The sequence below is a fragment of the Ischnura elegans genome, chromosome 2, assembly GCF_921293095.1.
Source record: "Ischnura elegans chromosome 2, ioIscEleg1.1, whole genome shotgun sequence".
NCBI classification, from domain to species: Eukaryota; Metazoa; Arthropoda; class Insecta; order Odonata; family Coenagrionidae; genus Ischnura; species Ischnura elegans.
The window spans coordinates 30,839,690-30,857,244 of NC_060247.1; the positions used below are offsets into that span (position 1 = coordinate 30,839,690).

The window sequence follows — 17,555 nt, forward strand, 5'->3', positions numbered from 1 at the left end:
TTCCACCACTGATCTCTTGAATGCATAACTTTTCAGTGCTATTCCTGGAGTGTGCAAATATTTTATTGTATACATAGGGAATAAAAGGATGAGTAAGGGCTCATCACAGTCATTGCCAACAATTTTGAAAGACGAAATACCAGCAACAATTTTGAAAGTGGCGAAATACCAGCATAAATCAAGCTTCTATCGGATGGACTAGGTTCTCTTCCATATAACCATGGATAGGAATATCAAGGATATTTCTTCATATGATGCTTACCCAAAAATGAGCCATAACATTTATATCAAACAGCCGCTGCACCTCCTGTTGCCCATGAGACAAAAAGGGTTTGCAAGGCATTATTCCAGCATTATTTATCACAACTGTCACATTTCCAACTTCTGCTTTCACTTTGGCAGCAACTTGCATAACATCTTCTCGTTTTGAGACATCACAGACGTATGAATAGGCTTTCCTTGGGGCAATGTAGGTACCATTTTGGTGCCCAGCTTGAGACTGTTTGGAAACTTTTTCTTGACTTCCATGTCGTTCATTTATCAATGAAACCTACAATTTAGGATACAATTATTCATGCTTAATAGATAACATTCTGTACATGACTGCTATACAAGAAAAATTTGTATTGTTTTGTTTAATACAACATATTTCTCTCTGGATCATGCATCAATAAAAAAATATAGGCTAGAAGAATTGTAAGGCAAAAATAGTCGTGAAGTATAATTTAAAGTATGAATATGTGCATGGAAACACGACGAGAAGAGCTTGACAGGTCTCAACTGGTTTGTTTTTAGTTAAATTCCAATGAGTTTTAGTCCACATTTTCATTCAAAATTTTTATACTGAATTGTTGTAGTAAATTAGGAGGATTCACTTTCAAACAATAAACGAGAATACTTGCTCACAGTCTCAGCATTCCCAGTTGGGTTGATATCCCAGCAAACTACAGTGGCCCCTAAACTGGCAAACTTGAACGCGAGCTGCCTCCCGATGCCATGGCCAGCACCCGTGATCTGAAGAGAAGATGCAAAGCTACTTTTAAAATATCAATAAAAAGTCGGACACCTATAATTCTAAAAACAACGACATGAAATGAAAACTTACCAAAACTATTTCCCCTTCAACAGACTTTTCAACAGGAGGAATCACCAACTGGTACAAGGCATTCAGGAGTAGCATCACAAATTTAATAACAAAACTCATCCCGTCCAACAGCAATATACAGAGTGTATACACCTTCAGCAGCATGCTACCGCCTTTTCTGCAAAACAAAACAATGACTTATATAAACAAAGCCACCTTAAATGGTTTTCCGTTAGGTAAGTAAGGTCCAAAGAATTGTGCAAAAATAGGCAGATAAATGAAATATATATATACCGCTTCGTAACGTCGACACAATGAAACACCAGAGAACAACAAATCATCACAGGAAACGAGAACAACACAGGTCAACAGGAACAGAGGTAAGACTGCACGAAATGCTGAATTACCTAAGATCACCACAAGCTCGGAGAAATGTGTACTTTCCGCGCTCACAACCTCACTTTCCACAACTCGCTTTCAGCACGAAGTGCCGACTGAGTTAGAGAGTCAACTTTGGGGCTTTCTCTTTCGTTGGCCGTCACTAAAACATTAACAACACGATGCCGTGCCACTTTTCACTCACCCCTACATATGTTCATTTAGAGCAAGGCAATACTATTTAACATTTGCATAGAGCGTTAAATACTGAAGAAGAGACAAAAGGACTTACAAAAAATTGATCGACTGCCCCAGGCATCTCTCACCGATGATTGCGAAAGTGAAATGAAAGTTTCCCTCATCTCTCCTTTTCAAACAGAACGTTGACATGAATAATGACATGTGACAATCGTATGGCGTACCCTGTCCGCCTATGACGCGGTAAGTATGGTTCGGTTTGTGGAACGGTATGCCAAGGTCAGAATTTAATATGAACTTTCTCCGTGCTATACTAATATATTTACTGCTAAAAAAGTTCTTTTCAGATCCCTGTGGAATTTATAACGACCTTATAGAAAGAGAAAGGAGAAATAGAAGATGAATTGATAGTAGAATGGTATCTGAAGCAAAATGTTTTCAGTTTCTGCAATATTCCCCCAGTCATAGGCGGATCCAGGGGGGGGGGGCACGGGGGCACGTGCCCCCCCCAGACCCTTAAAAATATGCTAGATTTTTAATACGGTCCCATTATCATTTCGTTCGTTTTGTATGACGAGGTGTCCTTGTGCCCCCCCCTGAACAAAATCCTGGATACGGCCTTGCTTGTGCCCCTCCCAGAAAGAAATCCTGGATCCGCCCCTGCCCCCAGTTACAGTTGGATTAAGTTAAATAAATTAACTCTTGAGAAAATTAGACGAGAGCTATGAAAAACTTAGTTTAAACATAAATTATTTGCATAAATGCCACATTATTTTATGCTCGTGGGGAAATCCTGATATAGCATCCTAAACATCCTACCGCATCCTAAACACATTTCTTTTTAATATATATTTTTATTTTTCTATCATAAAAAATAATCTCTAACATAATATATCGGAAATAAATCAAAAATCAAGGCATATTTTGCAAAATAAACTAAACAACACAAGAAATATAGAAAGCTTTGCTTTGAAAAACTAATATCCACTCATAAATGGATGAATCTAAAAATATTTTCGTCCACTGGAACACTAGAGCACCCAAATTAGACCTAAGGTCCCACTCAGTAAGTCAGCCCTAAAACGTAACATTTTCATTTGATTTGTAATTCTTCGATGCGAGATAAAAACAATTTGAAGTTGAGTTTCAGAATAACCGAACTTGTCGTGTGCCGCGGGTTGGGAGGACCAAAAATCGGAGTTACCGTAATATTGCGTCGGTGATGATTTTTCTATGTTGCATTGAAATATTTCTAGTATCGATTGAATATTTGGCTGTGTAAAAGGTCTTCAGAATACTTCACTCCGTTTTAAAGTAGGCGTAATACTAGAATCCGGTTTTTTATAGCAACATGGATAATTACGGCGGGTACCTATTTATCCATTCAATACGGCATCGTACTTCGATTAAAAATACTGACATCGAAAGTAAGACAATTTAAAACCTTATATTCAGCATGGCTTGCTTTGTTAGTATCGAGGATAAGGCATCAATAGAATCTATTTCATATATTTACTTTTGCATATAGATGTCTAAATTTGTAGCTTTATCGGCATCTTACAGCCTCATTTATTTATCTATTTCATTGGTGATTTAATAATTTGCGAAGATTGAGAGAACCTCAGGAAGTATTCTTAGCAAAAGTACAAATCATGAACTCAGATATTTCATCTAGCAGAGGACATGCACATTTCAATTTGAAGCCTTTTCTTGACTGTTGTGGAAATTGTGAAGTGTGAATAAAAATGCTTGTATTAAAGGCCTGCGTGACATCCGAGGCAAATAGGTCATGGTCAAGAGCTGGAGAGGTTCATGGGGATTGTGTAACGTTACGTTGCGTAACTCTGCGTCCGAACGTAAATATCGAGAGACAATTGAAAGTGCGGTTGTATAACTATACTTACTATATACTCGAATGATTTCCGACTTTCGATCGAGAGTAACTCACCGTCAACACAGTACTTGACTGAAGTGGCCATTTTAAATTGTTTGGATACATTTGGAAACATATTTTTGTTGAATTTTAGGGTTTAATTTAAATGTATATAATCTTTCACTGTCATTTTGGATGTCAGATTTTAAATAAATGAAACTATGGATAAAATTTAATTAATAAAACGGCATGTCATGTTCTAAATGACGTGAATGAGCAATGGAATTAGGAAGGTTACAGCCAGGTGAGCGAGTCTGTTTATTATGATACATCGATGAGCAAGTTTAATGTTAGTGGTTTGGGATAAGTTTGCGGGCTAATAATAGGATCAATTACACAGTCCAAATGATTACTCAATTTAATCAATGACGAAATTTATTTCAAAGCTAAAATTTTCAAGTCCGTTGATAAATGGATGGAGACTAACTACATTAATTAACAAAATAAAACATAATAGTACAAATAATCACAAAGTGAAATGCAATGGTGACGAAATAAGCACTTACCGTGAAGTTTTAAATTGATCAGGGATTTCTGAGTATGTGTCAAAACTATATTAGCCGAAAATGATAAGCCGACTATCAACCAAAACACAGCTCAATAATAAAACGCACTTACAGCGACATTTTATGATGAATGTGTTGAACGAAATACAAATAATTTCCACTGGTATCCACAGTAACAGCAGTGGTAAGCAGCAATTAGATGTAATAAATAAATTAAATACCAAGTTTGTCAAACTTGATTGGCACCATTGGCATTCATCTGCCCTGATGAAACGAGAGCTAATGAACTCACACACATCCTAGGCTTCAAATTTTCATCTGCACCTACAAGTGATATTTGAATTAGTACAGTTAAACGGAAAATTAATGGATCCTTTCGACGAGGCTCGCGTGAAGAACAGATACTCTAGGCTGTTAAATAAACTGAAAAAGACGAGCAAATTTACCTTTAGGGAATTGGAAACATTAGCACTACTTTATTCTCAGGTATGTTAAGATAAGGCTAGTTCATCATGACTGTTGGAGGATCTGATTGTAAAAATGCGTTTCTTTCACCGTCAGCGTTGAAATATTTGCTCAGAACAAACGGCTAAATTATCAGCTCAAACGCAGTTTCAGACTCTTTCCAAATGACGTAAATGTTATGTTGACAAAATAGTAATTTAATTTTCGTCATACCACTAGAATCACGATAAAAATTTTTGGGACGACATCGACTCAAATTTCGAGTGATTAGCAAGTCGCTACCTTGGTTTGACAAGGTTCTAACTGACCATCAGCTGGTTTTGAGAAAAACCTTGTCAAAGTTTTAAACTGCTCTATTTCTATTATTAATAGGAATTTATTTTTGATTTTTGGCACATACACTAGTGATCCACTAGATACACTAGTAATTATTACTATAAGAAAATATGTTATTTATTTTATTTTTTTACATGTTTATATGAGTAATAAAATAAGTAGAATGCAGTTAGAACCTTGTCACACCAAATATTAGTTTTTTCTCCTATCAGTTGGATCTTTGTCACTGTTCTAAATCTGTTATTATTTTACATAGAGGAATAAAAACCGGTGCAACACATAGAGAAACATAAACTTAATTACCTTGAGTGAAAACACCAAATTTTGCAAAAATGTCAGTTAGAACCTTGTCAAACCAAGGTAGCGAAGTGAATGTTATAACTGAGGTAAAATCACGTCCTCTCACACACTGATTCGACCCGAGGGTTGGCTTGGATAGGTGAGAGTATACCTCACCTATCTTTGACTTAGCCTCGGGCGTCTAAATATTACTAATTCAGGGTTGGGGGCATGTTGAGGGTGTCCGAGGGCTTCAGCCGCAACTCTTCGATCATCAGCCAAACTCTCTACCTAATAGTCTAACACGCTCCCTTAGTGAATGAAAAACGGCCGACTTATATATCTAGAAAAAGATGTTCATTTCGCCCATTAATGCCTAGTGTTCAATTTTTGGAACATTTGACATCACTGTGTACTTTAATGACTACGACTTGTAAGACGGCAATGTGTCAAAATTTTTCTTTCTATACCTCTTAATTAATATGCGCAGCAATACTTTGAGACCAGAGTTGTAATTTTTTGCCGTTCAATCGCATCTAGTGTCTTCAGAAACATTGGAATTCCTCTCATTGCGGTTTTCCAGGGACCATCTCAAAGAATGTAACAATAAATTTTTGCCATTGCACCCAAATATAATATTTTCCGCATAAATTTAGTTACAGCCATTAATAAGGGCTATTAATTAATAATAATAATTAATAAGCTTTAAAATAAATACTTTGATACGTAATAAAATAATATGAGGTTTGAATTATCTCCATTCTAACCCCTCTCATTTTTAACCACATAAGTTGTCATCCTAGATGGCAAAACTTTTTTTATATCACTCGGAAAAAGTAATTGATTTGAATCACGCAGATGTGAATTTACCTCTTTAATACACCGCTTAACACAAACATACAAAAAACCTTACAAACGCTTTGTCATTTCTCTTCATCCAGATGAAAGACGGTGCTAGTTTCGATAGAGGGAAGTTCAAGGTCTTCGTTCACAACTCCCTGGATATGACTGATTCCAGTATGAATGACAGAATTTATGAAAACTTAGACAGAGATGAAGCCAATTGGATATCCATCAATGCCTTTATCCGAGGAATGGGCATCTACCTCCGAGGATCTCAACAGGAACAAGCAGACTTTTGCTTCTCGGTAAGATGTTTATTATGGCTATCACCCTAAAAACCTTTCGAGAAGGCTCATTCTTTAAATAGCTTGGCAAACTAGTAGTTCTCTATTCGTTGACAGTTGCTGACTGCCAAATCATTAACCCAGCATATTTCTGATGAGAGTTCGTCTCAATTAAAATTTATCATCTACCGTAGACCTGACCAAATTCAGTTCTTCAATTCTATTAAGATTTCCATTTAATATTCAGAAAGAGCGAAAGTGATCAATAACGTTCAAGAAACATATGGTCGGAATTGAGTACTACTTGAGCTTTATTTTAATGCAGTCATCGTATAAAAATAATTAAAGGGTTAGTGAGTTGTACTAATTTAGTAGGGCGGTCAGATGCATAAGGAACAATCAAATCAAGGTCATCGTTAGCGCAAGGAATTCGTCAAGAAAATATTATAAAATTCATGGAAAAAGGCAAGACATTCAAAGAAAAAATATAATCTTCTACGACTCAAGTTATATTAGGATATGGTCGTTAATCTGCCCATAAAATCCTCAAGAGACGGGATCGATCTCATAGAGGAATACAGATTCAAAATGAAAAGGCGGTTAAATTTTCTCGCTGTTCCGCCCGCAAGTGCATAGCTTTTACACCTACCCTTCCTTTCAAACCTAAATAGTTAAGAAGGCTATTGAGAGGATTGAATTTTGGTAAAACTAAGTTTTCTCGAGCATTTATTTCACAGCTACGGCGTGAAATTTTTAAAGTAAGTCATAACAATAATTGCATTGATGATATTTGGAATTGAAAGTAATCTGCCGTTTGAGAGTAATGGGAAAGTTTCATATAAATTTTTGATTTCATCGTGAGACCGGATTAACATCGCCGTTTCGCGAAACGTATAGTATGAAGCATATTTTTATATGTTGAATTCTAAAAATAGAAAACAAGAAAATTTTGGACGATCCATTTCAATGAAGATTTTAAACGCTAACGGGCCACACCAGTGCCAATGTTTTCAGTTCAATGATGCAGCCACAAAAACTTACGCAATTCTCCGCGAGAGGCCGAAAGATATTTACGCGAGTGCGATAAGCTCCCAACAAACTTTTCCGTCCAATGGCCTAAAAACCGACATATCAAGACTTATAAATGTTATTTCACTATACAAAAGCTAATTCTGTTAAAGGGAAGATATAATATCCAACATGGAAGGTCATCAAAAAAATAACTGTTGAACTTCGTTACAACAGTCATGCCATACATAGTGATCACTTAATAGGAGTTCACAATAGAGCTGAGAAATACCATGTCATGGATTTTTAAAGATACTAAATAATAAGAGTTCATCTTAAAGTGATCACTGAGGTCGATAAATTTGATTTTACTATTAAAAGTCAGATCGCTCTCAGTGCTGTTTAAGATGTTGATTGTAAGAGGTTAAATAGATTCCTCATCTCCATATGAGTAACGCTGAAGTTCTAGGAGGTGTCGCAGAGAAGTCTTTTGAGAAACTTGGATATAAAGTAGGGCAATGTAATTAGCCACATTAAGAGACACGGTGGTATAGAGAAAATTATCGTTGAAGGACAGGTGGAAGGGAAGGACGGCAGAAATAGGCCACGGTTAATATAATTAATTGGAGCAGGCGTAACTTGGTGGAAATCCATAATCGCAGGAATAGAAGGATCAACAATTTTGCTATTTCCACACGGTAATTTATTGAGACCGACCATGGTTTCGCTACAGAGTAACCGGAAACTTCACTATTCACAAAAACTCATTTTCACCTACTTAACCACAAAAAATCCATGGAATATGGTGAGACGTAACGTTAACAACATAATCTCCAAAGGCGATCCTGGGCGATCCTTCCGCGGGCCCTCTATAGGTGGCTATGGCCCACATTATCAAGGTGAAGAATGCAGGTAAATTGACATTATATATAGCAGTATATGTCTGCTATTTACCTGCATTATTCACCTTGATAATGTTACTCTGTAACGAAACAATGGTCGGTCTCAACAAATTACCATGTGGAAATAGCAAAATTGTTGATCCTTCTATTCCTAGGCCACGGTTGATACAGCAGGCGAATAAGGAAGTAAAGCAGAATGATTATGTGGGTGTTAAAAGATCAGACGATAAGAGAAAATTTAGAGAAGAGTTCTAAAAAACTAATCTTAGTAATGACTGTTGATGCTGCACCTAAAAGAAAATGCTGACCGAAAATCTTAAATATTTTTCAGGTACTTTTCAGTGGTTTTTATTTTTAGATTACACGTAAAAATAAAAACCGCTGAAAAGTAACCGAAACGAAAATTAACGAAATTACTTTCAGTTTTAATGCCAAGTTGCCTGATGATGATGGTAAATTATGTCATAATTCAATGCGTTTATTTAGGGATGAGTCGAACCGATTCCAGATTCTCGATTCCGATTCCATCGATTCTTATCCGTACAAAAAGGTGGGGTATTGATTTGTCAGTAGCATTGTTGTCATTAAGATTTAAGAATTGCATGGAATAAAATAGCAAAGACAATTAAGTTGCCCAAAAATTATATTCATTAAAAATAGCGAATTATTATTGTTGCAATGTAGCCTCAGATTTAATAAAATAATAAACACTTTCACTGTTTCAGACGTAAATTGTTAACTTAAAAATGTAGAGTGCACAATTTTTCAGATGTGTGGCGACCTTTATGTCCCAAATATAAAGTCAATTTTCAAAATATTTATCTTTTTAGAATCGATGGAATTGGAATTGACTTAAGTCGATCGATTCTGGAATCCGATTCCGTGCCCGAGAATCAGTGGAATCGAGAATCAGCGTTTGGAATCGAATCATCACTGGTTCAGTTATATAAGAAAATTTGAAAATCACAAAGAGTTTTACCGTATAATTCACGCGATAAAAGAAAAAAAACTTGTTCCCCGCAGACCTACGACATCTTTAAAGCGAAAAAACTCACCCGGGGAACCATGTACAATCTACTTCGTCTGTGCATCACTCGTGCCCCGTCAGATGAGGACGCGGACGAAGGGGCCAAGGACCTCGTCGAGTTGCTGTTCAAATTTTGCGACCAAGACAACGACGGCTCCATCAACCTTGCCGAATTTCGCAAGGGCGTCAGCAAAGAGCCACTGCTGATGGAGACTCTGGGCCAATGCTTACCGGACCGCTACGCCAGGGACACCTTCTCGACCGCCCTCGCAGAAACGCCTCCCTCCTTCTATTAATAAAGGCAAACTACTCCCGATTCCATGGGGACAGCAAAAGATAATCCCCCATTGTTCAAATCTAGAGAATTATCAAGGATATATGCATAAAATGATGGGAGCCGTGTCTGGTTCAGAACGGCGAGTGGCTAAAATTTATATTCGCATTCATATTGCAAGCAATAATAAATAAACTGAAAAAAGATGAGCAAATTTACCTTTAGGGAATTTGAGACGTTAGTATTACTTTATTATCAGATATGTTAATATAAGGCATGTGAATAAGCAAAAAGTTCATAATGATTTTTGGAGGGCCTGATTGAAAAAAAGGGTTTCTCCTTCCGCCAGCGTTACAGTATTTACTCAGAATATTCGAATGAAGTTTCCGAATGGCGCAATATATAACTGTTTTCGGTTTGATTGTGTGGAATTTGGTACTGATATTGACAAAAATGGGCGGACTTTCAATACCTAATAGCATTATCATCGTGCAAGTTCTTAAAATGCTTCCTGGGACGATTTCCTCACCTCTTCACCAAGAAGCCTTCCACCATACAGGGCGCACTCCCCTTCCCGAAGTTGCCCCCGCGACGCTAGCGCCAGGGCAGTAGGCACGTATGGAAGGGTACTACATGAGCTCTCTTGGAATTTGGAAGGAAATTTCGCGCATGCGCAGTAATACAAACAGGCAGTTCAAATTTGGGAGGCCGAGAAGGAGGGTGGTGGAACCGGCGTTAACGGTTGTTAACGGTCGCCGGCGGATTCAAGCAGGGAGAGCATCTCAGGAGGCCAGATATTTGTGAACAAGGTAAGTGATCCAGTGTATTGTTTCAATGTTAGGTTCGTTGAAATTCGGCCGTACTTTTCACTAAGCGTGAACCTAAAATATTGTCATTGAAATCTTTATTATTCATTATACCGTTTCAGACTATCACATTCGCCATCCGATTTGGAGCAGTTACATGGCTGCCGGGAGTATATGGGATTGACGAAAAGGCAGACAGTTTTCAAAAATGTCGTCAAGATCAAGTGAAGAATGCAATTTTTAATATCGGGCTTGATTTAGTGAAACTACTCCCCAGCTCTCACAAGAAGAAACCTTTAATATTACTCGGGCATTGGCGTGAGTATTATTCAGTGATTTGAATACATCAGTTAATTATTTAGTCTGTTTGGTTTTTAGTCTGTTTTAAAAAGTGGGGAGGCCTGCTAAATTTCCATTTGCCTTTTCTCTTAGATTCCTCATTGGATGCCGCTAGAGAGGTTATAATGAAAGAAGTCCCTTCCACCTCCAGTGGGATATATACCTTCTCTCTTGCGTGAGTATTTTTCAGATATTTGAATACATATGTTTATTATTGAGTCTGTTTTGTTTTTAGTTTGTGTTAAAAAGTGGGGAAGCCTGCTAAATTACAAAATGTTCTTAAAATCCATAAAATTAAATTTTTATCACACACATGCATTCAGGATTGTAATGATGAAGTAGCAATTGAACTCTGCCTCTAAATAAGACCTTTTCTCCTCATATCTATTTGATAGACAACAATGTCCCTTATTTTTATGGCAATTTCCATGCTATTTTTCCAGCTGCAAATGGAGATCTGGGAGTCGAAGCCGGGGAGACAGCTGAGCTCCTATACTTCTTCGACAGGCTTTTTGATAGCATAAATGGTGATTCCCTGAAGCCACCTGCTGGGAAGCCATTACGGTGTGCAGTGTCTCCTTCATCTCAGCATGTGCAATTTTGGGGTGAGGCTCAGAAACTCCTGCAGTCAATAGTGTTCATTCATGGGCAGAAGGAGAGTAGGACTCCCTCTTTAATTAATTGGGGTAGGACTAGGAAGTAATATTAAGGCCCTTTGGCAAACTTTACACAGCATTGGATTTAAGAACCTTACCCCAAGGAATTTAAATCCAGATCCACTTGAAAATAAGTGTGGGAGCATTCGAAGCTATGGGTTTCGATATGATGCTCGACTGGCTTCCAAGTCGTGCTTCTGCTTCCACTTTGATTTCAATTTCATTGAAAGGTTATTTGTTTTCAATATATTTCATTTTTCATAAAATGGTGGTTTTCTATTATCATTTGTATCATGAGTATATCTGTGTTTCATTTAATTTAAATTTCTAATGTAAAACAAGTGGGTCATAGATGTAGTTCACAAGTCCTACCCCAAGTAATTGTTTCATAGGATTACGATTAGGGATGTGTCGATTCTCAATACCATTGATTCCTATACTTGGTATCGGTATCGAGAATCAATAACTTTAGGCATCGACACATTCCTTAGGATTATAAATTTTGAACATGGGTGGCCAATCTAATATCATTAATAAATCTATTTTTAGTGGTGGTACTAAATTGAACCTAAAAACTGATCAATACAGAAGAATTAACTAATTTTAAAAAAACTTGTACAGATAATCAGTTATCTTTAAACATACACCTATTACTGGTGAAAATGATCGATAACCAATATAATTCACCATTTACTCGTGGTAATTGACGAGTACTGACGGATTTTGCCAGTATTTATAATTAAATTTTTGTAATTAAATGGCTTACAACAGTTACATTTGTCATATAGGTTGGCCATCCCTGGTTCACTTGGTGATTTATAATGTTAGGAGTTAGTATTGGTGCTGATAACACTGAAGCCTGCATGTTGTGTTTTCACAACCACTTTGTGATGCTATTGTTATAAGCCTTCCTTCGAATGCTACTTACCTTGTAAGTTTAAAGTGTTATCAAGATACCACTTTGCAAAACTGAAATCTTCTTGTATTTAAATATCCACGCTTTGATGGCTTTCATGATAAGCCTAATTCAAAAGTATTTTTTATGAATGGTAATGAGTGTTATGATGTGACTTTCCAACACTGAAACCTCCTTGTATTTAAACATCCATATGCTTTTATGGCCTTCCATAATTATAACTGACTTTAATACGTGATATTTTATGGGTGGTATTGTAATATGTAACTTACCTAAAGAATGTTACTAACTGTTACTTGTATTTGGTGTAGAAGTCTTATTCATATTAGCGCTTAAATTCATGATGCGCTAGGATAAAACTTAGTATTGTGCTTTATGGGATGTATAATGAACTACTGTTATTCTTAAAATTTAACTCGATTTCATTGTACCGCATTTTAACTTTGCATGTGTTACGACATGATTTGGATGTTTGCTTTCATGTTTTGTGGTTTATTTCTGATATCCTGCTTGTAACTACATGATATGTGATTTTTGAGCAATAAAACAAGTACATGTTATTTTGTGTTCTCATTTTCCCTTTCGAAATACGCGGCAATTGAGGTATCCTATAAAGTAGGCATCTTGCACTACGAAAGGGGGCGGGGCTAAATCGCTCTACTGCTGATAGTTCCCTTCCGCCCACAGTGGCGCTACAAACGCTGGTCCCGTTTTTTAGTATTGAGTGTCCCATGTATGCCTTCCACCTACTACTATAGTGCTCGCAGAGTTTCTGTGCACTAGAGAGTTTCCCCGAGCCCATTTGCCCATGGTAGAGGAACCCCGATTGGCTGCCGGCGTCCAATCCCGTTAACCGGTTCTTGACTCAATGCGCGCCGGGTACGAACCTTCGAAAGAGGCGACCTGAAAGAATCGCCGAAAGCGAACGTAATGCCTCGCCGACGCGCCGGTCTTTAACATAGAAATTCTGTTTATGATACACTACAATAGATATCGGGTCTAAACTTAAAGTGATTCCACTATTCATCGTTGGGGGTTGAGAATATTATTCTCATCGGCTATCTCCATGACTACGCAAAAAATAAAGCAGAACATAAAATTCTTCACCAACCAATTACAAAAATCCTGATAAAAGGTGAATTTAGCCACCGGAAAAGGAATCAAATTAACCTCACAAGAGTCAATTTTAACGGCAAAGATTGCTAAACGATACATGGACAGCAGAAAAATTATATTCTAACTTAAAATAATTATGGCAAAAATCCCACTACATACCGCTATGGTTTTGGAGGCTGAAGTCTACATCTAGGCATCATTCTTGTTCCGGGAAGGCAGGTTCTCGCAGATACTTTTTGATACTCATAGAACTGGTTTTTAGAATTCATCACTTGTGTTATCACTTGATTCCTCGCCAAGTGGAATAACAACCTGGGGCACTTCATCACGAACACATTCCTTTATGTAGTCTTCTTCCTGAATATTTTCCGCATGCCTAACACACTTTATCCAATCTTCCTTACTTATCGATGCTAATGCCTCGTGTGTTAATCGTTCAACATCAATCATTCTGAAAGTAGTGTTCCTCTGTGCGACAAACCTCTTCACTTGCGCCCAAATTAACTCTATCGGATTGTATTTACAGTGGTAGGGAGGAAGGCGCACCACTAAATGGCCCATTGAAAGGGCTAAATCGTCCAACTGATAGGATGACGTGATTTTATTTTTCACCACGTAGTCTTTTACCTTATCGAGTAGTTCCTTCACTGTGTTACTATCACTGAACAGTACGTTTTGCTGTCGCAGCCAGGATTGAATTTGTGTTTTCCGGTACGTTGTGTTGGGAATTTTATTGGAGATTTTGGAATGATAACTCGCATTATCCATCACTATAATTGACGGTCGGTCCAACCTCCTCAACAGTTCTTCAAACCACCAAGTAAAACAATCCGCATTCATGTCTTTGTGGTAGTCGGAAAGCGGATCTCTACTACCTGATCTAAAAACTAATCCCATACCTTCGATAAAGCCCACCTCACTAGATCCTGCATGTGTTACGATTAATCGCCCACCCTTCCCTGTAGGCACACGCATACCTCCTTCTCCCTGGGAGTTCACCCAAATATGACGCTGGCAGTAATTTTGGTTGACCCAAGTTTCGTCCAAGTACACAACCTGTTCGTAAAGTGAGTTCTCTCGGTGAGAGTGCATGATTTTCAGAAATTTCTTCCTGCACTCCCTGATGTCACTGCGCTCCATCAATATTTTTCTGCCATCATTTCCAAGCACATATCTAAACCCCAGGTTGTTGAATATTTTTCTAAAAGAAGAATATGAACCACGATATCCTGCAGCTTCTTGGAAAGCAATTCTCACCCTTTCCACTGTTGGATATATACCTTTATGGTACATATCGAGAAATATTCGACGCACTAAATCCTCATCGAATCCGTCAATTTTACTCCGATTCGGATATGGCCCTCTCTTCTTCCTCTCTGTTTCTTTCCCGATGTTATTGAGCAGCGAATAAACGTAGCGGGTGGACACGCTACATGCCGTGGCTGTCTTTTTCACAGCTTCGCCGTTCTCATTGCGAGAACATCCAACGTTGAAAGCAGCGAATTTACTCCGATGCACCTTTCCACGGTTGGGGACGTTCTGGTCATTTTCACTATGAGTTGATGCCGTTGGAGATGTTGCGAGTGGATATAAATGAATTCCAAGGGATTCATAATGCTCGCTACCCGACACTTCATCCAAACACAGTCTTGCCCGATCCACGACGGAATTATCACCGAGAGTATCAGGACGAGTTGCCACAATTTCCTTGCAAAAGAATTTGTAAACGCACATAACGCGTTCCCTTAGCTCTGCGGAAAATTCCTTAGGCATAGTAACACAAGAGAATTACACAGACCACTGAAGTTGAGATTTGCTCGGAGGGTTTCGATGGACTGACACCTGCAGTGGTTTAGCCACAGTTCGACGTTCGAAGGCCCAGTAAGCTCATTAAAAATTTCTTAGAATCCCGTAAATCTATTGAATAAAGAAATGACCACCGAAGCGGACAGATTTCTGAAAACTAGGGTCAGCGCGGATTATCTTCATTTTGAAGCGCCCCCGCGGAGCGCCCCGTATCCTTTCTTTCACGGTCGTACGTGAATATCTCAAGGGTTCATGCCAACGGCACTTGGAAATACCTGCTAATGAGTTTTTCCCAGAATTTGAAGTGCTGGAGCTTCATGCGACCATCGAACAAGGTCGCTCCTTTTGGTTGGTGGTACCATGGCTGCGAAAAATCACCACGGTAGAATTTTCCGTTTCAAGGGTTTTCCCCCAAAACCCAAACATCAGACGATCAAGTGGTGGAATTCATAGGTTCAAATCAGTGTTGAAATTTTATAACCAATGGACTTCAGGTAAAAACGAATAATGAAAGGAAAATGTAAAGAAATGAAAATATTCCGTATAATTTTGGAATTCATTGGAATAAGTTCATTTTGGTATTTTGAATTTCTACATCCGTTTTAGAGATTCATAGGGTTTGGAAATGAGAAAGTTCTCATTTATAACCGCAGAGACAATTACCCCATACCTGATTACAATCGATTTTTTTAATTGGTTGGTGAAGAATTTTATGTTCTGCTTTATTTTTGCGTAGTCATGGAGATAGCCGATGAGAATAATATTCTCAACCCCCAACGATGAATAGTGGAATCACTTTAAGTTTAGACCCGATATCTATTGTAGTGTATCATAAACAGAATTTCTATGTTGAAGACCGGCGCGTCGGCGAGGCATTACGTTCGCTTTCGGCGATTCTTTCAGGTCGCCTCTTTCGAAGGTTCGTACCCGGCGCGCATTGAGTCAAGAACCGGTTAACGGGATTGGACGCCGGCAGCCAATCGGGGTTCCTCTACCATGGGCAAATGGGCTCGGGGAAACTCTCTAGTGCACAGAAACTCTGCGAGCACTATAACGGCACACTCCTCCCTGTCTCTTCACTCCATGGGAGCACTACAACATGATCACCCGCTATCAAAATCGAATAGACTACCAAGGATATAAAATGATGGGGTCGTATTTGATTCAGAGGGGCTATTGGCTGGAAATATATTAGGAGCTATTACAAGCAAATCATCGCGCATTTACTTAATTTGTTTGGTTTGAATGCTCGGAAGCTGGTTTCTGAATATACAAAAACGCGCTATCTTTATCATCACGCACTAATTTTTTTTCCTGGGACACTTCCCTCACCAACCCCACCGAGAAACTAATCACCCACCACTAAATGAAACTGGGAACGAATATCTTTCTCATTCCAAGCGAGCATCATAAAATAATAAACCACTTCTCTGATCGATGAGGCTATCTATCTCATAAAATGATGGGAGTAGTGTCTTAATCAGAAGAAATTCAAATAGATTTAAATTCAATTGATAGAATGAATGAAATGAAATTATCTGATTTCCTATAAAATAAGTAATAGTGATATTGAAATTGATGAAAACATGTGCCCTTGTGATATCTTATATTATCATCATGTGCTTATTACGTTTTCCTCTATACGTCTTTCTTCAATGCTTTGGCACAAAAGCTGGCCATAGGGCTACATTTAGGGATACCTCCTCACGCGCCGCTTAAGGCGAGCTATATTAATTAACATTGAATCAACCTATAAAATGCTGGGAGTCTATGTCTCTTTCTACGAGGCGAATATTGATAAGACAAACTGTAGTTATGATTCGCAAACTAAGTTCGCTTTTATCGATAGTAGAAAGAGGAGATTCACCTTACAATTTACGGAAAACTACTAACTTTCGATACCACAGTCCATCATCATTGGACAATGACGGAAACTAATGCTAAAAGGTATCGAAATTCATTGATCTAAAAAATAAAAAAAAAAAACGCCGAAAAGAGCCTCCTTGGCAGCTGCACGAAAATCGAAGAGCTTCTGCCGAGTTGTCTGGCAAATATGCTATGAAGTATATAAATGAAGTATTAAAAAACAGATGAAAATTAACAATAGTTTTTATCAATTAAAATTAAAATTTATAAAAATAGAAGGAATAACAATGTCCCAATCACGAAATTGGCGATTAAAGAAACTTTGCAACTACCGATCGAATATCAAAAATCAAGCGAAAGCTCAATATTAAATGATACAGCTTGAACCGAAGGTGTGGGCTCGTGCTTATTTATTTCCCCACTTTTCCCGACCTTCCTCTACTTTTAGCCAGGTTTTGGGGCCATATTCTCTACTGTGCGGCGGGTAAATTTGTAACTTTTTATGTAATAACATGGTACCTCTCCTTAGACCG

At 38.0% G+C, this 17,555-nt stretch overlaps 2 protein-coding genes and 1 long non-coding RNA gene across 5 annotated transcripts in view; 2 read left to right on the plus strand and 1 right to left on the minus strand.

The window, feature by feature from the left end:
- The window catches only part of LOC124153524 (short-chain dehydrogenase/reductase family 16C member 6-like), a 139,300-nt gene that overhangs the window by 6,450 nt on the left and 115,295 nt on the right, over window positions 1-17,555 (minus strand). For 2 of the 3 annotated variants that reach the window (XM_046526744.1, XM_046526746.1), the window contains exons 2-4: window positions 1,106-1,262; window positions 907-1,014; window positions 263-550 (exon numbers count right to left, since the gene is read on the minus strand). In XM_046526744.1, coding sequence (XP_046382700.1) covers window positions 263-550; window positions 907-1,014; window positions 1,106-1,262 — 553 coding nt within the window. Of the gene's footprint in view, window positions 1-262; window positions 551-906; window positions 1,015-1,105; window positions 1,263-1,754; window positions 1,880-17,555 lie in introns of those variants that run through there. The other variant, XM_046526745.1, reaches the window with a different exon arrangement.
- On the plus strand, window positions 4,283-9,723 carry LOC124153525 (EF-hand calcium-binding domain-containing protein 1-like). The gene is made up of 3 exons (XM_046526747.1): window positions 4,283-4,585; window positions 6,121-6,327; window positions 9,240-9,723. The coding sequence occupies exons 1-3, from the start codon at window positions 4,466-4,468 to the stop codon at window positions 9,537-9,539; spliced, it is 627 nt and encodes a 208-aa protein (XP_046382703.1). The 5' UTR covers window positions 4,283-4,465; the 3' UTR covers window positions 9,540-9,723.
- LOC124153526 lies at window positions 10,075-12,794 on the plus strand. The gene is made up of 4 exons (XR_006863676.1): window positions 10,075-10,326; window positions 10,446-10,641; window positions 10,756-10,837; window positions 11,106-12,794. It is a non-coding gene; the product is annotated as an uncharacterized LOC124153526 (long non-coding RNA).

Bases quoted from the DNA above. Each gene is read 5' to 3' on its own strand.
- LOC124153525 (XM_046526747.1), top strand. From the start codon at position 4,466: ATGGATCCTTTCGACGAGGCTCGCGTGAAGAACAGATACTCTAGGCTG. The intron at 4,586-6,120 runs GTATGTTAAGAT...CTCTTCATCCAG, and splicing joins TAGCACTACTTTATTCTCAG to ATGAAAGACGGTGCTAGTTT. The intron at 6,328-9,239 runs GTAAGATGTTTA...TGTTCCCCGCAG, and splicing joins AAGCAGACTTTTGCTTCTCG to ACCTACGACATCTTTAAAGC.